The sequence below is a fragment of the Corylus avellana genome, chromosome ca7 (genome assembly GCF_901000735.1).
Source record: "Corylus avellana chromosome ca7, CavTom2PMs-1.0".
Lineage (NCBI taxonomy): Eukaryota > Viridiplantae > Streptophyta > Magnoliopsida > Fagales > Betulaceae > Corylus > Corylus avellana.
In genome coordinates this window covers 25,290,129-25,314,185 of record NC_081547.1, presented here as the reverse complement: position 1 = coordinate 25,314,185, position 24,057 = coordinate 25,290,129, and the positions used below count along the sequence as shown (strand labels likewise).

The window sequence follows — 24,057 nt, the reverse complement described above, 5'->3', positions numbered from 1 at the left end:
CACTCATGTTTATTAAAAATTGAGAAATGTTACACACGCTCTCACTTTCACACTTTCAAGTTCACTTTCCTTTCAGTGTCAATGATGATTTTTACTGCCACTTGAAGGAATGTGGATCGAGAGTATGTATAGTATTTCTCTTAAAAACTTTATTCTTTGTTCTTTATTTTTTTCTTCTCAAAACAAAAACATTAACAATTAATACAAACACAAAACACTCATAAAAACACAAAAACAATTTTCACATTTATATCATATAAGAACACTTTCTTAAAAAAATAAAAAATAAAAAATAAAAAATAAAAAAAAAAATAAAAAAAAAAAGAGAGAAAAAGTAAGAAACACTACCAAAACACATTAACAAACATAATCAATTATTTTTTTAGACCTCACGTTTTGAAATTGCTAAACCCGCTTGGAAGTAGGTGGTGGTTTTACACATCCTAGATACCAAAATTATGGAATCTCTTTTTCTTTGCTTTTTATAATTTTTATTTTTATAAGTTGTTTGTATAATTTTTTTTTTTTTTACATGTCCACACAAGAGGAGGAAAAGGATTCGAACTAGTAACATCTGCTTCATAAGGCGTAGTCTCTAATTGATTGAACTATCTCTTGGAGACGGTTGTCCGGAGAAATTGATCATGAATTTTTGACATTCACTATTTCATCCTCCTATAAACGATTCATAATGGATTACATTAATTTCAAACCCAAGCATTATTCTAAAAGCAAACGCCCTTAAAAGTCATTCAAGCCATTCACATTTGAAATCAATCAATGAAATAGAAGATCCGACCAATCTATTCCTCATTGATGACACGCTTTAGAATCCTCTCTTTAAATTGTCTACTACCAAAAAGTAATAAATCAATCTTAAAAAAAATAACCTCAATACACACTCTTGTCCGGCAAATCTTATCCCATTTTGTTTTATTCAATATAATTGAAAACATCAGGATCCTCATAAAATATATTCCAATCCATGGTTTAAATTTTATTTTATCTAACAATTTACATGATAATACATCATTTAAAATTCTAAATAACACGAAAACATGAAATAAACACTCTTTATTTCACTTTTATATATATATATATATATATATAAAATGTTTAATACTTCATTTATTTTTCAAAATCTAGAGCTAAAGCTCTAAGAAAATAGAGCATGGTGCTCTAAAGATCTCTAAAGATATAATTAGAAATTTCTTCCAACCATACACAATTCACGTCTTGCTTTACTGCAGCTTTTGCAAGTCCGTGTGCATCATAATTAGTTTTTCGCTTTGTATGACAGATATATTAATTTTTTAACGCACGAAGCACGTTAAAATTAACCTATATAATTTTATACTTAAAAAAAAAAAAAAAAATTTACTGCTCGGTGAAAAAATCCAGCCTGGCCTAAAAATAAAAAACCGTAAAGAAGAAGCCATCACCAGCTCTTTCTCTATTCACATTAATGGGGCCCGGGGAAGGGGGCCTATTTGGAATTTTTATGTCATGTCATCTACAGATGTGCTGGTGTAGTCCGTATAGAGCTTCTTTTTGAAAAATAATTTGCCGTCTAATCACTCACCGGCGCAACGGAAAACTACGCAACAACGCGGGAAGGGAGCCACGGCCAGTTCCGCTGTCTTTCCCAAAGCAAGCTCGCGTCGTGCCGGCCTCAACCTTGTTTTGACTGTTTCTTTTGGAATTTTTTATAGAAGAGTGACGGTAGTTGCTGCCAAACCCACTTTTGACACCTCTCTCTTTGGACATCTGTGCTGGGTTTTTCTATTTCATTGGTCTCTATCTGGAACCAGAAGGAATGTTGTGACTACTCTGTCTTTTGGGGTCGAATAGGCATGGCTTCCAGGTCCTCCAATAGGCCTGAGAGACAAGCGCATCATCATGTTCCTCATCCACCACATGGGTCTTCTTCTTCTTCTTCTTCTTCTTCTTCTTCTTCTTCTTCCTCGTCTGCTAGAAGTGGTCCGTCTCATGCTCAAACCCATCATAATCCGGGTCGGCCGAAGCCCACCGCCTCTTCCAGACGCTCTGTCACCCCCACTTCCCGTACTCACTCTTTTGACGCCGATGAAGGTCTGTCTCTCTCTGTCTCTCTCTGTTTCTCTCTCTCTCTCTCTCTCTCTCTGTGTATACACGCATATGAACTGTGCACTTATCTTTGTATGTTCTGCTATACGTCAATAATGGGGTTTTTCAAATGTGAAGGATTAGCGTAAAGTAGTCTTTGAATTTCAAATGCTTCGGTTTATTTGTTATTTATATTGGGTTGTTTAGATTGTACGACTGCGTTAAGAGGTTTTTCCTTTTGGCTTTGTGGGGATGTAAGTTTCAAATATTCCTTTTACAATGTTTTCTTTTCCTGTACTTATGTGGCTGCTTGAAGATGTGGGGAAACTTGGGTATTGTTTGAAGCATTGAAGGGATAGAATGCTGAATTGGATGAGAGAATTTGAAGTCTCTTTGGGCAATTTTATGGCATCAGAGATACATGTAGAAACTTAAAGAGAGATTCCTATTGAAAAAGGTTTTGAATCAAACTTGTCAGTCTCATATTGGATCGAAGCACACGCAAAATATTAGTATAAATTCTCACATGACGTGATCATTGAGGAGTATTTGGCTCAACAGATATAAATAAAACCTATGATGAACAACACAGTTTGTCATTGGACATGAAATTTATGAATTTATTCATAAATAACAATATTAAATGAGTTCCTTCATTGTTACCCTGGGACATTGTGAAACGATATAAAACTAGTCCTGAGAAAAAAAAAAAAGAAAAAAGAAAAAAAAGAAGTGTTAATAGCAAGTATTATAACTATGCTGACCATCCTGAATCCCTTTTGAAAGTGGTTTTTTTTCAATCAAGTGAGCTGAATATTGGATTTCTTCACAAAATGATTTCTTCTATAAACATAACTTACAATGAATTTGATTAAAACCCATCAATTAACATTCATATACATAAAGAAGCAACATTGTTCATGAGCTACTTAATGTCCAAAATGAGGTTATAAGGAACTTTGTTTAGTATGACCATTCACAACCAGGGGTGTACAGGAATAGATTGATTATAAGGCAAAAACATCTATAGCTGCCTCTCTGTGCATAATATTGCTTCATTGAATGAAGTAAAAACCAGTGTCCTACATAATGTGATTACAAATTGCCAAAGCTGGATTGAAAGATATATTTATGAAGTTCTTGGATTTAATCCTTAGCACAGATCCTGGAAGGGTGAGAGTTGCTGTCAGACTTCGACCAAGAAATGCCGAAGATCTCCTTTCAGATGCTGATTTTTCTGATTGTGTTGAGTTACAACCAGAGGTGATTTATATGTACCACTCAAAGATTACACTGATGTTAAATCTCTCTCTCTCTCTCTCTCTCTCTCTCTCTCACACACACACACACACATGTTTTATGTTTTGAACAAACTCTAGCCATCAGAACCTTTGGATTAATTGAATAGTTCTTTTTCTTTATGCCGGTTGCCTCCATGTAGCTGAAGCGGTTAAAGTTGAGAAAGAACAACTGGAGTTCTGAGTCTTATAGATTTGATGAACTTTTTACAGAAACTGCCTCTCAAAAGCGTGTTTACGAAGTGGTTGCAAAACCTGTAGTTGAGGTAAAGTGAAAACTACCGTTTAAGTCACAGTTTTAAGAACTATTTATTAACCATTCAGCTTTACAGGGAAGTCCTTGTGCTGAAGACAACTTGACAACATAGATTAGCAATTTAGAATATTGTAAATTTATTGCTTGGGGATTACCAGCTCTAAATTGCTTTATGAGTATGACACTGACAAATTTGAAATGCTCTTTGTGCGTGAGACTCTATGGATGCATGAATTTATGTGGCTTATAAATCTCCCCATCCGAAATTGGATGTGACACATTCCGTTGTCATCCATCAAAAATTCAGTGTCAATTTGAAAAAAGAAAAAAAAAACTCAAAGCTTTAAGATTTTCAAGTTTCCAATTACCCTTAATCTAAATAAGCTTAAATGTCTAAAAGAAAGCAATCTAAATTAAAAAGGGAAATTTTGGACACCATAGCCAATTAGTGTTATTTTTTCAAAGTAAGAACTTTACAAATATATGATGTGCAACACATTAATTTTGGTAGCTAATAATTCTTTTTGACATTTGTGTCTCTTCAAAATGAGACAATTTGGGATGGAGGAGTAATCATTTTAATTGTTCAATTTGAAGCCTAAATTCACATCCCTATCTCCATTGTCAAAGAAGCAATTAATTTTGAAAAAAAAATGGATGGAATGACACTTTAATTATTACAATTTAATGTTGATATACTTTTGCAGAGTGTATTGAATGGATATAATGGGACAGTGATGGCTTACGGTCAAACAGGTACTGGTAAAACTTACACAGTTGGAAGGCTGGGTAAAGATGACCCATCTGAGCGAGGTATTATGGTTAGAGCACTGGAAGGCATTATTGCCAATACATCTCCTGCTTCTGACAGTGTAGAAGTCTCCTATTTGCAGGTATTGAAGTGTTGCATTAAGACTTGCTTGTCTTGTGTTTCTGTGTGCACAGTATTTTTTTTTATTTAAAGTTGTCGAGGGTGAGCATCTTCTATAATGGCCTGTTTCCGTGTCTTTGAAGTTCTTAAACTTGCTTCGATCATTTTTAATAGGCATGCTTCAATGTATAGATTCTGCTCAATAATGTTTTAAAATACAACAAGAATGTTTTGAACTTTTGAAGATTCTGGAAGGTTATGGACAAACCTGGAAACATTAATGTGACGAACTTTTAACTGGATGAGGGCCTGAGGGGGTTTTGTATCACTTGTCTTTCTCAGAGTTTTTGGATCTTTGTAATCTTAGATCCTAGGTGGTCATTTTGTTTTCCCCTCTTGAGTCGCTCTGGTACGCTTCTTCCCATGTACTAGGGTCATGCCCTTTCTTGTCTTGAATGAATTTTATTACTTATTAAAAGTATGTGATGAATTGAATATACGTGGGGCTAATAAACTCACCTCTACTGTTGATTTTCCAATGTGGTTAAAAGTATGTGATGAATTGAATATATGGGGGGCTAATAAACTCACCTCTACTGTTGAATTTCCAATGTGGTTAAAAGTATGTGATGAATTGAATATATGGGGGGCTAATAAACTCACCTCTACTGTTGAATTTCCAATGTGGTATAGAGAAGATGGATTTAATGCAAGCCAGACATTGTAAGAACGGTTCTTTGGATTCAATTTAAGAAAATCACAATGGATAATAGGTTTTCAGGCTTGAAAGCTGGAAAGATTGTGAATGTACTATTTTCGTAGATGCATTTCATGATTCTCTTGCTGACTATGATGCTCACTTGTCACCAGACTGCATATGTTACAAAATAATTTTGGATGTTTACTGCTATGACAGCTGATCACTCCTTTGTTATTTCTTGTTGTTGTTCCAGTTGTATATGGAATCTATACAAGATTTGCTTGCTCCAGAAAAGACTAATATTCCTATTAATGAGGACCCAAAGACCGGTGAAGTGTCATTGCCTGGTGCTACAATAGTTAAAGTACAAGATCTCGATCATTTTCTACAGCTACTACAAGTTGGTGAGACAAACCGTCATGCAGCTAATACAAAGATGAATACCGAATCTTCTCGTAGTCATGCAATTCTCACTGTGAGTATTTTCCAGGGTTTCAGACCTTCTCAATCAATGGGCTAAAACTGTACAGAATGTTTTTGTTATGTTTTTTTCCCCTAAATAATGAGCATTTCAAACCTTTCCTTTTTATAGGTTTATATTCGAAGATCTGTCCATGAAAAAGTCAATGATGAGATTATTTCTCGAGAGAAGGGCAATAGAAGTGATTTATTTGATGGCAACAACGTACCTATAGTCCGAAAAAGCAAGTTGCTGATTGTGGATCTTGCCGGATCTGAAAGGATAGACAAATCTGGTTTGTCTTTGTTACTATACAGCTAAAATGATACCCTTTTGGTTGCATAGTATTCATCTAAAATGCTACCATTTTGGTTTCATATTACCCCTGAATTTTCTTTTTAATCAACTTTTAGGCTCAATAATCTCAACCTTAATTTGTTTTTGAGATGTTTCCACCTATTTTATCTTGTTTGTTTTCAGTATATTAGTTTTATTATTAAATATTGCTATTATTACTATTATTAATTTCTACTGGGATATTAGAACAACATTACCATTCGTGGACTTAGAATATTTTATAATTGTTGGGTTTTAAAATTATTTAGGGTTTTTTTTTTTTTTTTTTTTTTTTTGTAAATAGTAAAATATGAAAAGTTTCACTTTTCATGATACTTATTATCCTCTAAGAATTTATATTTCATTTTCATGTTGCAGGAAGTGAAGGCCCTTTACTTGAAGAGGCTAAGTTTATTAATCTTTCTCTCAGTTCCCTTGGAAAATGTATAAATGCATTGGCTGAAAACAGCCCACACATACCTACTAGAGATTCTAAGCTGACAAGATTGCTTCGTGATTCATTTGGAGGTGATCCTTTTTACTCTCTGCTATTTTTCTCTAGTAAACTGATATCTTTGGAATATCACACCTTTCTTGTATCTTTTTGCATCTAATTATACGAAGAATTTCTAATTATCCTAAGCCTTTTTTTTTTTTTTGTTATATCAATGGTACTGTCATTGGAATATCACACCAAAAATTCTGACACCAATCATTTATGAGTGAGTATTACACCAAGAATTAATTGACAAGCAGATGAGTTTTCTAGTTGGCTATGTTGATATAGCTTATATACAGAAAAGATACCATACTATAGGAGGTGCACTCAGTTGAGTCTAGTTCAAGAGTGAAGGGGAGTAAGGGCCCTCCTCACCTCCTACGAGTAGCCCGGTGGGAAAGACTTTTTGAATGGAGTAAAAGAACTTGGGATTGTCGATCTCTTTCTTAAAGATTAAGACGAGTCGATGGTGTGAAAACACTTCCTAATGTCGAATTCCAAAAACCAGCAAGAGGTTCCCCACTCTTCTTTGATTCGTGTGTATTCACATGACCAACCAATATGCCTCTTCTGTATCCTTTAGTCATTTTATAGGATGCCATTCAACAAAATATTATAGATTTCTGGCCTATGTGAAAATTAGTGAATCATAATTAGAGTGTTTGACATTGTGATTTTATAGACAAAAAGTGCCATTTTAAACCCAATCATAGAAAATGGATCGTTTGGGATTGTGTTTTTAAAAAATTGCAATTTGAAAATAAAGAAAATTTGCATTTTCAAATCGTAAGCAATTGTGTGCCTTTTGAAAATGCACAATTTTAAAGATTAAACTGCAATTTTAAAAGCCAAATTGGATTTTGCTAAACGCTTAACTGTGTTTTTAAAAATCACCTTTTCAAATTGCACTTTTTGAAATGGTAAATTCAAACAGACCTGTAGAGTTGTTGATCATATGCAAAAAGTAGGGAAAACACCCATTTTGGTCCCTGAAAAATACATGAAGTTTCAATTTGGTCTGTGAAACTTCAAAAGTTACAATCAAGGAAATTATACTTGAGCCAAGGTAAACCTTGTGCAGTTTGTGAGGGATTGTTTTCACATTGTTGTAGTGTTCTTGTTGTTTTATTTGCTTTCAATAAGAATATTTTTCGTTTATTTAAATTCAACATGGCTTTTATGAAATAGGCTCTGCGAGGACTTCACTTATAATAACAATCGGGCCATCTGCACGGCACCATGCAGAAACTGCTAGCACGATAATGTTTGGACAGCGGGTATGTTGGATAAAGAACTTTATAATTTACAAATTCTGGATTTTTCTTGTAAATCTATAGGCTATTTCATGTGGTCGATCATCTACTGACCTCTCTCTCTCTCTCTCTCTCTCTCCATTTTATTGTTGCTGTGATGTTTCAATCTTTTAATTATCTGAAACAGAATAACTATGACTCTGGATGTTATGATCTTATTACAAAAGCAGTCAATGCTCTGGGAATATTTTTATGGGACATCTTTCGTTGGACTGATTCTGCATTGTAATGGGTACCAAAAAAAAAAAAAAATTACTTAAAGTATGTGTTGAGTTTTCTTCATTTAATCATATACAACATTTATCTTCTGTTTCAAGTCTACATGGCTTGCATCAAATAATAATATTGGAAATAGTAATATTAACATTGACATATAATTAAAGTGAAGTATGCATTCTGCTGTGCCCTTCCTGGTCTTGTTTTAATTGTATAGCAAGTATTTTGTGATTAAATTGGGGGAGGAATCTAGTCCCCGCTTAAGTTTAATATCAGTGGAAGGGACACTTGGGAGACAGTTGAAAAACCGTCCCAGGGCCGCAGACCATGTATGGAAACAGATTAGAGAACAAAACCACTCGAAGTTGACTGCTATTTTGTCCTAGAGAATGCCCAATTCGCCAAGTCTTGGAGTCTTAAAAAATATAACTCATCAATTATAATGGTACTTGCATATCTCGCAGGCTAACAATTTGTTTCTTTTGTAGGCAATGAAAATAGTAAACATGGTAAAGCTCAAAGAAGAATTTGATTATGAAAGTTTATGTCGGAAGCTTGAGAATCAAGTAGATTATCTTACTGCAGAAGTTGAAAGGCAACAAAAGTTGAGAGATGATGACAAATACGAATTGGAAAAACGGCTCAGGGAGTGTCAAGATTCTTTTTCTGAAGCAAAAAAAGTTCTAGTCTCAAGGTCTGAGGTAGTTGTCTTTCCTGCAAGTATATTGCTGCAATTTGTTGGTTAGGTATCTTTTTTGCGCATTCAGTGAATCAAATGTCAATATTTTTTGTGAATTCAGTTAATCATATATGAGTCTTCAATGTCTAGAGATATGCTTACTTTCTCATTCTAATAATCTGACTTGTTTATAATTACATATAGTTATTAGTGCTTCACTGAAATGTTTATGTAGTAATTTCTTCTAATTATTATTTTCTCACTAATACTACATTCTTGCAGTTTTTGGAAAAGGAAAACACTCGTTTGGAATCGGATATGAAAAGCATCGTAAATGAATTAAACTATCGCAAAGATCTAACCAATATGATGCATGATAAAGTTGCACACCTGGAAACAAGTTTACAAAATAGCAAGGTACTGCCTTCTTTTTTCCAATTTCGAATTTAAGTTTGTTTGCCTAGTTTCTTTTTTTCCTCGACTATTTATCTGCTGAAATTCATCTTCAGTTTAACTAATTTCATATAGTGTAATATGTCTATTAATCAACTAAAATTGAACTTTGTTATATATTCTAGTTCACCTCCTATTGGATTATATTAAAAATGAGAGTTTCTCTTCTCATGGTTTTGAGTTCCACAGAGAACAACCCTACTTAAGTTTGTTATTAAGACTACAGGTTAGCGGTGGGGAATTAACAGATCACCTCATTAACAGTTTTAACCAAAAACATTACTGAATCAAGTGGATAAATGGCCTCGGTTTTCACATCTTTGATGAAAATTCTGCTCTATCCCTCATTCTTTTTGTTTGCTCGACTCTGACCTTTACATATCTAAAAGATATGAAACATTAGATAGAGTATTAACCACATAAGGGTTTCACCATAACAATGAATAAAATGGAGGCCTCCGGATGAGCGGCGATTACTCATGTGCCCACTTTGGATCATCTTAATTAAACGCGTATTTTCCCTGTCATGGTGGCACTCAACGAGTAGAGAAAACCAAAACCTAATAAAATATGGAAAACATTGCATACACTAAATGTGTCATCTCCTATATGGTGGTGTAGTTGTTTTCTCTTCTTTTTTTGGACTTCTTTTTCTCATGACTTACAGCAGCACTTTACACCTGTAGTCTGGTGAAAATTCTAAACATGCAGAATAAATGTTCCACTGATGGGACTGGCTTAGTTTTTAGCTGCAGTGTGGAAGTTCAACAAGATTTATAGGCTTGGTGATGTTCAGAATTCCATTTTCTGGATAAAGCTTCATACTTTCGTTATTATTTTGGGGATGCTATGTAAAATATAATTTAGCTATTTTGTTTACCATAAACATTTTTCATATACTTTAATTGTTTTCTTTACCAAAATTTCTGAACATATGGGCATGAGCATTTACACTGCTGTTTGATTGTTAGTAGCAACACCAACTTGAAAATTCTACATACCAGCAAGTACTGGCTGATACCACTCAGATGTATGAGAAGAAGATAGCAGAGTTGATTAAACAGATAGAAGACAAGCGTGCTTGCTCTGAAAGTGCTCAGGAACAATTAGATTTGATGAAGAAGCTCCTGAGTGAGCATCAAATGTCAATTCAGGTTAGTACTTTCTGGATAGAATACAAAAGAAATGGTTTATATGTTGTTGCCTGTTTTTTTGCTTTCCAGGCTTAACTATTTCTGTTTTGTTCTCACTGCGATTTTTCATTTTTGGAGAACTTCACATGTGGTTTATGCTTTTGTGTTACTTGTTTTACTCAATTTTAATTAAAGGTGTTGTTTTTTGATTTTCTTTGACACTCGTCTTCATGCCATATTGCATTGTATTATAAGACATTATAATTTTACCACAATTTTTAGTGACATGAATACAAATTCTAATGCTATTTTTTGTTGCTAGTAGGAACATCAAACAGAAAATTCTCGATATCAGAAGGTCCTTGCAGACACCACTCAGATGTATGAAAAGAAAGTAGCAGAACTAGTTGAGCAATTACAGGATAAGCATGCCCGTTTTGAAGGTGCAGAAGAACAATTAGACTTGGCAAAGAGGCTCCTAAGTGATCATCAAAACTCAATACAGGTTACCCTTTGTCTCTAAATAAAAAATTAGGCTATATGGAGTCTTATATATTTACTCCATATATGTTTGACTTTATGTTCAACTTTAGTTCCATAATTGTTCTTGTTATAATAAGAACTATGAAAACATTTTTCTTCTTGCTCCCACTCCCTCCTGGAACAGGTTTTTGATTGTCTTAAGTAATAATGATTTTGCAAACACCATGAATAATGTATAATGAAGGATTTCAAAAGCACAACTTGTTTTTCATGCATTTAAATGTTCTTTTCAAAACAAAAAGTGGAGGGTATTGATGATTGTCTTAGGTTTTAATGATTTTTATTTTTTATAAACATTGTCTTTTTAAGAATATTTTCTGATCTCAGTTATTTTCCTGTACTTCATTAAAGTGCTTGTTGTGAGACTATATTTCATCGCTTTGCATGGAATGTCCTAACAAATACATGAGGTTTTGTAGAACCTTCTTTTTCAATATGTGAAGTGAAACTTGCTTAACAACATTTAGTATTCAGTTGCTCCTTTTTTTGACACCTTCCAGCTGCATGGTTCACTTGTCTGTAATCACTTTGTTAAACTCTGTTATCATAACTCTCAAGGCTAACGGGTGATAGGACAATCAACCAATCAACCTGGATGTATTACTTGCTTTAAACTCTGTGACCATTAATTTTAATGGTCAGGGCATGACAGGAGATTTGATCAATTAAGAACTTGTGCACCTAACAGCACATGGTCGGCAATATAGATACCATGTCCACTCATGAAAGAGTGGATTAAATCTTCTCTTTGTTAAAGGTGTTTGGAGCAACCTTCATATTTCAGCATTGTAATGGTCGCTCCCTTTTACTTCTTATTGATAGATGCTATTTTTAACGTCTTATCTTATTCATTAATGTATCTTTAGTTATTTTTACTTCTTATTTTCCATCCTTCAGTGATGTAATTGATTAATGAGGCTATTTCAGTAAAACTAATGTGTCCATGCAGAAGATAACATATTGGGCACCACCATTCATGTCTTGATTTTACTTTGGGATAAACCCTATCGAGCCATCCTACAAGTGCCAAACACTAAAACCCTATGTCAGTGTCCCTTTTGCATCCAAGTGTTACTACAGTTATCTTGGAGAGGAAAACTCTTCCACAATGCGACTATCTTTCAGCTGTTACTAGCATTGATAATTCACACTTTTTGTGGCATTGTTCATCTGACTACAATGATCATCATTCTTATTATAGTTATTTGTTTCAAAATCCAGGGGCAGAAAGAGATTGATGAACTTGGGTTGAGGTTACAAGAAATGTATCAGCTACATGAAAATACTTTAAATGAACTACAATCATTGAAATCTGAAAATGAAGATCTACTAGAAGAGAAGGTAGGGTTGACATACCAAATCAGATGGGTTTGGTTTGAGTTCTCTTACCTGGTAACGCAGATTGACTTAATAAGTTTATCTGTATTCTAGTCATGTAACACATGTTTTAGTTGAAACTTAAAACATTACTAATCACTTTTATTTATTTGTAAAAAGGCAAAGCTAAATAAAGAACTTCACTCTGTGAGGAAAAGACTATTAGTAGAAGAGAAGCAGAGGAAGGGTATTGAAAATGAGCTGGTTAAACTAAATAGGGCTGTACCTGACAGTGAGAGTGATTTTGAGGTAAGTTGTTTCATGCATAAAAAAGAAAATTAAAAAAAAAAAAAAAAAAAAAAAAAGTTTTTTTTATTAGTGTTTAGGTTCTCAAATCTGAATGTTTTACAGGACAAGAAATCTTATATGAAGGAAGACATAAGTAAACAATCTTCAGAAGTTGGGAGCCGAACAGGTTCATATAGGCCAAATCCATTAAGGGAGACTCTCTCTGGTCAGAGGGCAACAATTGCAAAGATATGTGAAGAAGGCAAGATTTTATCAGTAATAGAGCCAAATAAAGCTTGATTAATTCTTTTTACTTTTCTCCCCTTTTTGATTTCTCTGATATTATCACTTACAAGTTGTCTGACTTCACAAATTCAGTTGGGCTTCAAAAGATTTTACAATTATTGACATCTGAAGACTCCGGCATCCAAATTCATGCTGTGAAGGTGGTAGCCAATCTTGCTGCTGAAGGTGCACTTCATTTTGCCTATAATTTTTCATAAAGATGATATGATGCTGATCAATTTTTCTTCAAAGAATCTTGATTTCAGGCCTTTTTGTCCTTTTATCTTTCCCCGCATTAGGATATGAATTGTTACTTTTTTCGTGGCATTTTTTATGTCACAATATTTAATGGCTAATGGCAGAAAATTATAAGTTCCTTCTGTATCACATCTATTTTAGCATCACATATGGTAGATCAGCTCTTCTATGGAATACGTTTCTGCATTCAAATTGAAAAGCTATCCATGAATTTGTCATTGCTAGGTTTCTTTTCTCTCAGTGGAGAGTTGATAAACACGAGGATTGTTATCATGCGTAATGACTAATGTTTGCATATGCTTTCAGATATTAATCAGAAAAGGATTGTGGAGGAAGGAGGTTTAGATGCTTTGCTTATGCTGTTGCGATCATCAGAAAATACAACTATTCTTAGAGTGGCTTCCGGGGCAATTGCCAATTTGGCAATGAATGGTAATTTTGCAGCCTTCTCTATGTTTATTATTATGCATTATAAACTTTGCTTAAATATGTTGATAAAATAGCCTGGTTGTAAATAATACAAAACAATCTAAGTGTTTGGGCATTAGAGCATATTTGTAATTTTAATTTTCAATTTTTGTTTTTTGTTTTGTGTTTTTTTTTTTTTTTCTTCTCCACGAGTGCATAATGTTACTAAATTGATTTTTGCAGACATCCTTTTAAGAAACTCCTCTGAGCATATAGAATTTCTTGCAATACACGTGCTGCAGTTATCAACCAATAATATGTTTGTTGCAAGATTATTTGTACAGAGCAGAATATTCCGTGTATTTTTCTTTCACTAGAAAGAATCCATTCGTTGGGTTTAGCAACTTGTCTATGCATATTACAATCCTAAAAGGTGCATGGTGTCCTTAATGCTTCCAATGGTTGTTATAGGTAACAACCTGGCCACTAAACTAGTATAAACTCTCATGTCTAAATCCATAGACAGCTATGCCTCTTCATGTTCTGCCATGCAGATACTCTGTAGAAGTTACAATTTATTAAATTGCTGAGGTTGTCAAAAGGCCTCCAAGAACCCAAAAAATTTGTGCAGGATCTCAATTTTGTGTCTTGTCTTCAGAAAAGACAAGAAGAAAAATTCTCTTGAAAGAAATACAGAAATCTGCTAATAAAAATTAAATTACTTATTGCCATCACAATAATGTAATCTTCCCTTTTCTTCTTCTTTTATTTATTTATTTATTATTATTTTTTTAATTTACTGGATTGCAATCAACTTTGTGCCAAGTAGCCACTTAGTTTTTAAGATGATGCTCCATGACCATCTCCTTCATCACCAATAGTATACTGTTACCGGTTTAAGATATATACCTGGAAATGATTGCATCTTCATTGTTCCCCAATTGTACCATAGAACACCATGGTCATCTGAGCTTCATCACTTATTTGCATTGATTCAATATTCTTTTAGATAACACTAAAATGATTTTGCTGATGACATCAGAAAAACTCAACATATCCTTTATAGATTTATCATCCTTCTTTATTTGAATGTTCTAGAGATGAATCAAGGCTTAATAATGGACAAAGGAGGCGTTCAGCTTCTAGCAAAGACAGCATCTAAAACAGACGATCCACAAACTCTACGAATGGTTGCTGGTGCACTTGCTAATTTATGTGGAAATGGTAAGCTGATGGTGATTTTGCAGCATTCAGTCAAAAAATCTAGTTTAGTAATTTGCTGTATGGATTTGTATAGTAACAAAGTCCTAAAAACTGAATTTATCTTCTTCCATCTTCAATTCCATTACTTATAAGCGTCAATACATATGGCTGGTCCACTTATCTTCCATCAAATAAATGAAATAACTTCTTACTGAGGGTTTAGAGAGCACCAAAGATCATACCTGGAAGGAAGATATACTTGTAATCTGATGCAGCTGTTCTTGTATTCTAACAGAAAAGCTACTCATGGTGCTGAAAGACGATGGAGGCATCAAGGCGCTCCTGGGAATGGTTAGATCTGAGAGCAGTGATGTCATTGCACAGGTTGCTAGAGGACTGGCTAACTTTGCAAAATGTGAATCCCGAGGAGTTATTCAAGGTTTGTAGATGTTTTATAGCATACAGGATGACACACCAGTCATCTTTACTTATCATGAATGTGAAGGACTTTACTTTTGCAGGGCATAGAATGGGTTGTTCGCTTCTAATTGATGATGGTGTGCTTACGTGGTTAATTGCCAACTCTAATACTACTTCGTCTTCAACCCGACGCCATATCGAGCTTGCTCTTTGCCATTTAGCACAAAACGGTAAGTGTCTGACTGCACTTTGACATTAGTTGATTTGAAATACTTAAGGACTGTAATTTAGAGGAAACTTAGAACCCCTTTACAGATACCATCTAAAAGGTACAGAGAAATAAAGACGTAACGATGTATATAACAAACTTGTATGATAAACTTGATCTTAGAATCAGAAAGTTATAAAATAAAAATACACAGCCTTTTCTTAAATCCCTGTTCACACACTCCTTGAAATGTGCTGGTTGAGTCTCCTTTATTTCAGATGCCCAATTACATGAATGTGAATTTCTTATCTGTCTCTTTGAGATCCTTTATGGTTAACACAGCATGACCTACTGAAATTTGCAGAGGACAACGCCAAAGACTTCATATCTGGTGGTGGGGTGAAAGTGCTTATACAAATATCAGAGGAGTCCAGTAGAGAAGATATCCGCAACTTAGCAAAGAAGATGCTTAGATTGAATCCATCACTTAAAGCTAAGATGAATGCGCCATAGTAGTCAAATGTACAGACTTCACAACCTTGCCATCTTTTTATGTTAGTTAGATTTGCTATATATATATATATATATATATATATATACACACACACAATCCACAACTGAGTTAAACTCAAACTGTAACTGGGTGTAATCCAGAATCCTATTCTCGGATTACTTTGTGCTTGCCACTTTTGATGGCTAATTTTTTTGGAAATTGTAGTGAAATTTCTCTTCCGTGGTTTTTTCTCTTGGGCACTGGTATGATCTGATATGACCATTGCTCATGATATATAGACAGCAATGCTATTAGTTTTATCAGTTTCTTATATAATCAAAGCACAGATTTTCAAGTATAATTCCAGACGGCTGGTGTAGATTCCACAGCCCATCTCGCTAGGTTGAAGAAAATCTCTAGGTTAGTTAGCTCTCAGCACAGCCCCAATGCAGACAAAGTCTTTCTCTAACCTAATTTATTAATTTTAAGCACCGTTTGTTTTGGTGTAAAATATTTTATGAAAATATTTAGAGAAAACATTTTGTTTATGGTAATGGCCATAGTGTAGAGTTTTCCCCGAGTTGCAATACTTGATCATAAAACAATTAATTAGTAATTTAATGCATTAAGTGAATCTGACCTAGGGCATGAGAAAAAAAATTATATTAATGGTATTTAATGATGTTTAAGTAAAACAATAATCACACCAGCTAATTCGTCAATCCTAAAACAGAATTAATAATAACATGAGAGCGAACAGCATCAAGATGTTGAATGTTTTGTGTATTTGGTCCTCTAATTTTGCTTAATTTAATGATGTTTTGTGTATTTGGTCCTCTTGGCACCTAGCAAGAACTTGATGCCTTCAAAACTGCATGGCCACATGTCCACATCCCCTTCAACCTTGAATATTTCATTGTCGGAGGTCATTAATCCCTTTAACTTCAAAGCCATAATAATCTTTGGGTTATATGCTGAAGAAAAACCTATGTTCAAAATCTCTGTGACTAGGGCTTGCAATATGACGGGCTTTTCTTTCTTTCCTTTTCTCTTTTAAATTAAACACAAAAGCTATAACTTTCAATTACAATGTTGTGGGATCCCTTCTTATGGCATTGTCCAATTCAATCTTTGTATTCTAGCCATCTGGCTCTGAGTTTTCGAGTCTTAAAGCTCAACTGAAAGGATTGTTGACTAAGAACCGGGGCAAATAATAACGAAGTTTTAATTTTATATATATATCACAATATACACAAGCTCAATATTTCAAACAAATAAGGGCTCCCACAACTAGAGCAGAGTTAATTCAGTTTTAAGGTTCTGCCATTTCATGAAGAGGGAGGGCGGGGTAGTCGCTTGGCAATTTCCTGCCAAAAGAAGGAACAATGGTCAGTCTTCCAAATGCACAGGAATTTCAAAAGCCTATGTCCAGGCCCCACTAATAATAGCCTTGACAATTTCCCAAAATAGTATGTATGTCAACATAATGTGTCATATAAAGCCAGTGCTCCATGGCCTTTCAAGGTAACAAATACAAAATTTTGTATATAGAGCATCTTGTTCACACCACCAATAACAAGAGAACGCTTTTAAAGCTTCCCCTCAATCTCAATTGTTCCGAGTTGTATGTAGTGTATCTTGTTAACAGCTGCTAAAAGAAACTGATATTTCTAAAATGTCTATGTCAAAAATACCTCAAATAGCTGATTTATATTATCTGCTGTCTTTGCAGATGTCTCGATAAAAAACATTCCATTCTTCTCCGCATAGTCAATGCCATCCTGCGAAAATGGATGTGTTATATCACAGACAAATGAATGTTAGTTTGTGGGCATATGGAATGCATCAAATTGAGAAATATTCCACTCACCTGAACTGGTACTTCTCGCTTCTCCTGAAGATCAGCTTTGTTACCAACTAAGGCCATGACTATATCAGGACTTCCATGTTTTTGTAGCTCCTGTAAAATTTCATATTCATCAATTCTTTGGAAAAGTAAACTTGCACTGTGACAATGGGAATTAATAACCAACTTAATCGGGGTATGCAGTTTACATAACTGTTTTCTGGGTAAAGATGCCATGCAGTCTACATAACTGCACACCTTTCGGGTTAAAGATGCTATCTATAAGCTGTTTAGCACTTGGAGTCCATTGACAATACAACAACCCAGTTATCTATCTCGAAGTTATTTATAATTTTATTTCTTTTTTTCAACCCAGCTCTCGCAACTCGTAGTGGATCCAATAAGAGCAATGTTTTTAATAGATCAAAACAAAGATTTTTATTCATCCAAAAACAAAAGTGTACACACACATAAACCAATATTTAGCTCACTTCAAGTAGTTAGTGCCACTTAAAATAATGAACTTTGTGAAAGAAAAAGCCAAGTCATTTGGTACAACTTTTATACAGTTATTTCCAATCGAGCCCCCATCAAATATAATTTTTAATATTATTGAAATTGAAAAACCTGCAAGCCTTTAGGAGAAAATTAAATTGTTGAGAAGGAAGAGAAATAGATAATATGTGTTAATTCAGTAATGACAACTAATACTCAATCAAGTTCCTAATTAGGATCCAACTCATATTCTATTAAGAACAATTTCAGAATGAGACAGGTTTTGAAGGTAGGTTTTGGTAACATGTTGCTGAGGCTTTACAACCTAGTTTGGTGGCATCTTTATAATATATTTATTTAAAAACAAAAAAACAAAAACAAAAACATAACAGATTAACAGTATAGTTGCTTGCATTGTTATAATTGTCCTGATAACAATTCTGAGCAATATCAAATCCTCGACCCTATTAGATGATTTAAAAATTAGAGCAAAAAAAAACAAAAAAGAATAGTTTCCAAGTAATGAAAGGTTCTAAGAGAAATACTAAACTAGACACTTTGAAAGGAAAAACCATAATATACTAGAATAAAATATCGTTCCCAATGTAAACTATTGACAATCAAGACCAAGCAACCATATTATGAAGCAATTAACAAACTTAAGTAATACATTCAGAGATATCAAGATCATATTCAAGCAGTATGTGAAGCATCATCAAGTTTTCCCCACTAATAAATTAGTAATATCAAAAGTTCATTGCTATGTGCCGGTAACATTAGACGGATTCCATTCACACACTAATTAGTCCAAAACATGCAATTGGCATTTCTTGTTGATATTGAGCCATCAAAAAATCTATTAATATTTCAAAATTTTAAGAGGTTTTGACCTTCAATGAAAAATAAATTATGACCCATACTTCAATTCAAAACTAGGTGCTTAACCCTTAATGTAACTTCAACATGAAGGTCATTTATACCCTCATGAAAAAGGTTATTGTAAATTTTACCCTTTCCAGCAAACCCTTTGCACACTGAAGTTTTCAAGGAAATAGAAAAGTTTTCATAAGATATAAGTAAATAATAGAGCAAACGCGAAATAATAATTAATACTACTCAATCTCTGAAAAATCAACCTTAACCCAATATTGTGCTTTGGTGAATGAGTCTGGGCTTGTTATATCATACACAACAACTGCAACTGCAGCACCTCGGTAGTAAAGTGGTGCCAATGCAGCATACCTGTATAAGACACAATAATAATAAATGTTCTCTAGCAAAAAAGTTGTATACATGGGCAGAGATGGGGCAGAATTCCAATAGAAACAAGGGTGTTATAAGATGAGCTTTTGCTACATTACTTAGAATGCTTTTTCAATACATTTAAGCATGATTTGAAGAACAATACCTCTCTTGGCCAGCAGTATCCCATATTTCAAACTTAACCGTTGTGGAGTCTTGCAGAGCTATTGTCTGTGATAAGAATGAAGCTCCAACAGTTACCTGAAATCAAACCAACAAATATAAGCATATCATAAATTAGCTTCTAGGGGAGAAGGGTAGACACCCACATGCATTCACATAGAACATGGTTGACCAAAACTAACTCGAAAAAATTAAAAAAGATGAGCTGCATTTTGAGTAGTATAGTTCAATAAGATATTCCTTACCTTGGATGTTGGGTCAAACTGACCACGAACAAAGCGAAGAACAATACAGCTTTTACCAACACCAGAATCACCTAACAAAACCAGCTGCACATAGCCGCAGAATTGAAACATTAGTCCCATTCATCCATGAAAGGGTTCAATAATAATATCTTGGAAATTTTACAAAGTAATGTATTCATCTTGACACTTTCCCCCTTTGCCCCAGCAAGGAAAACTATATAAAGATTAAAAAAGCCTTTCAGCAACTTAGTGTCTACTACATTGTGAATCAACTAGATGAATGAAGCAGTAATATGCTGCCAATTGCATACAGCCGAATCATAAAAAGAGTTATGCACAAGTATTTTTATAAGATCATTTTTGTTCTCAGCTCAACTCAACTAAACTAAGCTTCCATCCCAACTAACTAGGGTTAACACCATGGATTATATTTAAACAAATTGGGTCCAGTGACATAAATCTTTATGCATATAATTAGGTCTGCTGCCATGGATCCTAAGGGACATTGATAAGTGATAACAACGATGCTTCTAGGGAACTTTAAACCTGGGCAAAGCCATCATCACTTGAATAGCTAGAACGGATTGCTAAGCAAACTAGTCCACTTTCATTAACAAGACATATAATATATCAGGTTACTTCCACAAAATAACACATCAATTCTACTTCAAAGGACCTTTAATAAATAACATAAAATTGCAAAGAACCAAAAGTACAATCTCCCAAGATGGCCCTCTCCTTTCGTTACACTTATAAAAGCCATAAATAGACATCATATGAACCCTAAAGTTGCCTAAACCAGCAGACTTCAAAAATGTTTTGCCTCAAAGTACCTTCACGCGAAGATTTTTCGGGTCGGGCGCTCCGCCATTCTCGATGTTCGGGCCAGCCAAACGCCCAGAAGTCCTATCTGCAAAAATTAAACCACCCAATCAATCAAATTCAACCAAAATCCCCCATAAGGATGGTCGCTAACAACCAACCCCACTTAACGACAATCGCCCAATTGAAAACTCATTCCCCAGCTCCTTGATTTATAGCTCAGAAATTCAATAAATCAACCCAATGTTAAAAACCCAGATGAGTATATATGAATTTGGGTACAAATTTGCAAAATCAAAGAGACACTCGGTTCAATCCATCCGACCCAGCTAAAACCCTAGAAATGCAAGAGGGCAAAATTAAGTGTGCACGAGAATATCACCTGGAAGAGATGAGGAGCAACCCATGGCAAGCAGAGACTGATGGTGAGTAGTATAGGTGTATTTCTCTATGTGATCAGGGTTTATGGTTAGAAAAGGGTTGGAGAGGAGATCGAATGAATGTGCAGAGATTGCTTATGGGTTCGTTAAAGGCTGGTCCAATTGAATTGCTTATGGGTTCGGTAAAGGCTGGTCCAATTGAAACCCCATGGACCCCACCCCCATTTTATACATATGGTGCCACGCATACCCAAAAAAAATAAAATAAAAATAAGAGTTAGTTAAGGGCAAAGACTTTTGTCAAAGGTAGAGAAGCAAAAAGAGATCGGAAGCAAAGAAAGAAAAATTATAGAACGTTAGAATTACATTAAAAATTATAGAGCGTTAGGATTACATCTTGTATAATGAATCGTGTTTTATGTCTCTTTTTTTATTTATTTAAAAAAAATCATGTTGATCATGAAAGTTCATATTAAGTTTTAAAAAGAAACCACCTTAACCCGACAATCGAATACAAAGTTATCACTTTAATAAGGAATAAACTTCAAAATTGTATTGTTAGGTATCTTTTGTATCGGGTAGTTGTCTAGATGTTATCGAGATATCAATTTAAGCTGGTCAACTTTTTCAACTGAAATTAGTCGAATGAGAGTCCCTTACAATTATCTATTCGAAATGCGTGCAATTCGAGCAAGCTTACAAGGTTGGTTAGTGCTCGGAATAGCCTCGCGTGCAATTCGAACAAACAATTATAAAAAATTCATGGAAAATAGAATTTTAATTAACAGGAAATTAAATAATGACATGAGAAGAATGAAGATATAATGGAAGCTGCTAAGAGAGATGTCCATGAGAAATCTGTACCTTATGATTGGAAATTGAAAGAATGCTGGCCCAACATGTCAAGAGCCCAAACAATTGATAAGGCCGAATTCGAAACTATTCATCCTATCTCAACCCATATTATCAACACAAAGCCTTACTTTTATGCTTAGTTAAGGATTATGAGATATTAGGAGATATTCTTATTTGCATTATGACATTTATTTTGCATACATCTTCGATTGAGTTGATGGCCGCCAGCTCCTGTGATCGGAGGCGTCTTTTAGGCTGAACGAGACTAATTATGGCTATCCTAGCAGGACGTGACCATAGTAGCACTTATTTGTACGTTGGGAGCTGCACAGAAGGGGCCTAGACGGTGGGAACTATATGCCATTTTTCAAGTCCGACTGAGCCATAACCTGACCCAACTCCACTAGGGCATTAATGAGAATCCAAGGCGGCTAATACTAATCAACAAGAATTCTCCATTGCAAAGATTCTAACCTACACCATAATACATACCCTGACCACTTAAGAATTTTCTTAGGTCATTGAACCACCGCCCTTGATGATTATGAATCAGCAGTGGTACAATGTAAGCCTAAGAATTATGAGAAGCACTATCAAGATTGAGTTTCAGATAAAGTAGTGATATGATATTGATATGTTGGATGGATTGATGGTGGCCAAAGGCCATTACGGTGGAGATATCTTAGAGTTAGACCATGATATGACTTAGTGGTTACTGGTTTAGTCCAACTTACCATCATATATAACTTTTGGCTTCACAACAAGAATAATTGTGCATGTATTGCTCTTCATACGATCCAAATGATGCATGCATATGCATGTACTGATGTACAAACCCTAAAGCATATGCAAGACCCTCATGAGTACTTGTAAAAAACAAACAGATCGGTAAAAAGCTATGAAAATCATGCATTAAGCCTTATCTTTAGATCTCCTTTATAATACGTATTAATAAAAATTTAGAACCACCCAATAGAGTTAATTAGATCGATAATAATCGTATCAAGTTTATTTTGGCTCTTATATATTTGCTTGATGAGAGCTGACACATTGGGGGTGTCATGTATATTGTATATAAGAGATCGAGATTTGAAAGAGTGCAATAGATATAAGCATATATAGTAGAAGAGATGGTGACTCACGTCCCATTGAAAAAGGCATGGGGAAAATATAAGGTGAATGAATGGAACACATGTTTGGGTGATATATATTAGATGGTCTTGATTAGACTAACCAACTTACCAGGGAACAGACCCACCTGAAGTTTGGAGGTAATTGGGGTCCATTTTGGGAAGTATCCATTACTTTCTAAGCTATTTAGACAACTTCCCTTCAGTCCTTGTATGCTTGATAGCATCCCAATCTTGTCAAAACCCAATCTTCAAGCTGTAGTTGGTGGTACCCCCATCCAACTTTAGCAAAAAATATCATTCAATTTCTTGTTATATATATACACACACAGCATGTTTAAGTTTATCTTTTTCCCCAGCTGGCCCTTCAAAAAAAAAAGAAAAGATCTTCCCCCACCTCCCCTATAAATGTCTTTTTCTTAATTTGTTGTAGTTCTCTAACAAACGAATCTTATTACACTGATTTCGTGGTTGAAAAATGAGCACGGTCACATTGACCTAATATAAGATATGAGTCGAATGGGAGTACTATAAATGTATAATGAATAACACGGCCCTTTTGAATAATTTTTTTGATTGTATATATATATATATATATGCATATCTCTCCCTAAGTATACTTTTTTTTGGTGATTTTTCTAAGTGTTTCAGAAACACAATAAGCCTTTCAACTTATGGGTTAACTTTTTCAAACCGATCATTTACTGTTTTTCTTTCTCTAAACTAATTCTTTCAACTCAGTTTATTAAATTGACATGCATAATTACATGTTCTAATTAAAGACACATACATATCGATTTAATAAATTAACTGAATTAAAAGAATTTCCTCCATCTCAATATTCTAGAGAAAAAAGTATGGCTTTTTCCATGTGAAGTTTCAAACAAGGCCTTGCCTGAAGAAAATATTGGTTGCATCATAATGTGCATCACCATAGCTATGACTATGAGTTTCCATCATACCTAACTCAACGTTGTGGATAGATTCTGGTGTGACAAATTCACCAGCTATTACGCACAATATATACCACGTGGTCGGTAGGATCGGATGCCTATCATATCATATAAGTCCATATATTGATATCATGTCTAATTAGGCCAAATCTATTGGCCCTTTCGTGTGTGGTTTGCCCATGTA

The 24,057-nt window shown here is 34.4% G+C and overlaps 2 protein-coding genes across 2 annotated transcripts; one reads left to right on the top strand and one right to left on the bottom strand.

Moving 5' to 3' along the window:
* Window positions 1-1,548: 1,548 nt before the first annotated feature.
* Window positions 1,549-16,042, top strand: LOC132188341 (kinesin-like protein KIN-UC). The gene is made up of 21 exons (XM_059602763.1): window positions 1,549-2,091; window positions 3,248-3,348; window positions 3,527-3,649; window positions 4,347-4,532; window positions 5,464-5,685; window positions 5,803-5,965; window positions 6,385-6,534; window positions 7,694-7,782; window positions 8,523-8,735; window positions 8,996-9,130; window positions 10,141-10,320; window positions 10,625-10,804; window positions 12,064-12,183; window positions 12,340-12,468; window positions 12,571-12,709; window positions 12,826-12,918; window positions 13,297-13,422; window positions 14,497-14,622; window positions 14,897-15,040; window positions 15,123-15,251; window positions 15,594-16,042. The coding sequence occupies exons 1-21, from the start codon at window positions 1,854-1,856 to the stop codon at window positions 15,740-15,742; spliced, it is 3,135 nt and encodes a 1,044-aa protein (XP_059458746.1). The 5' UTR covers window positions 1,549-1,853; the 3' UTR covers window positions 15,743-16,042.
* Window positions 16,043-16,933: 891 nt separating this feature from the next.
* On the bottom strand, window positions 16,934-21,096 carry LOC132188612 (ras-related protein RABF1). The gene is made up of 8 exons (XM_059603123.1): window positions 20,938-21,096; window positions 20,567-20,643; window positions 19,734-19,817; window positions 19,472-19,566; window positions 19,200-19,305; window positions 17,593-17,682; window positions 17,417-17,503; window positions 16,934-17,089 (listed from the first exon to the last, which is right to left on the bottom strand). Exons 1-8 carry the CDS (start codon window positions 20,960-20,962, stop codon window positions 17,051-17,053), a joined length of 603 nt encoding a protein of 200 aa, XP_059459106.1. The 5' UTR covers window positions 20,963-21,096; the 3' UTR covers window positions 16,934-17,050.
* Window positions 21,097-24,057: the final 2,961 nt, after the last annotated feature.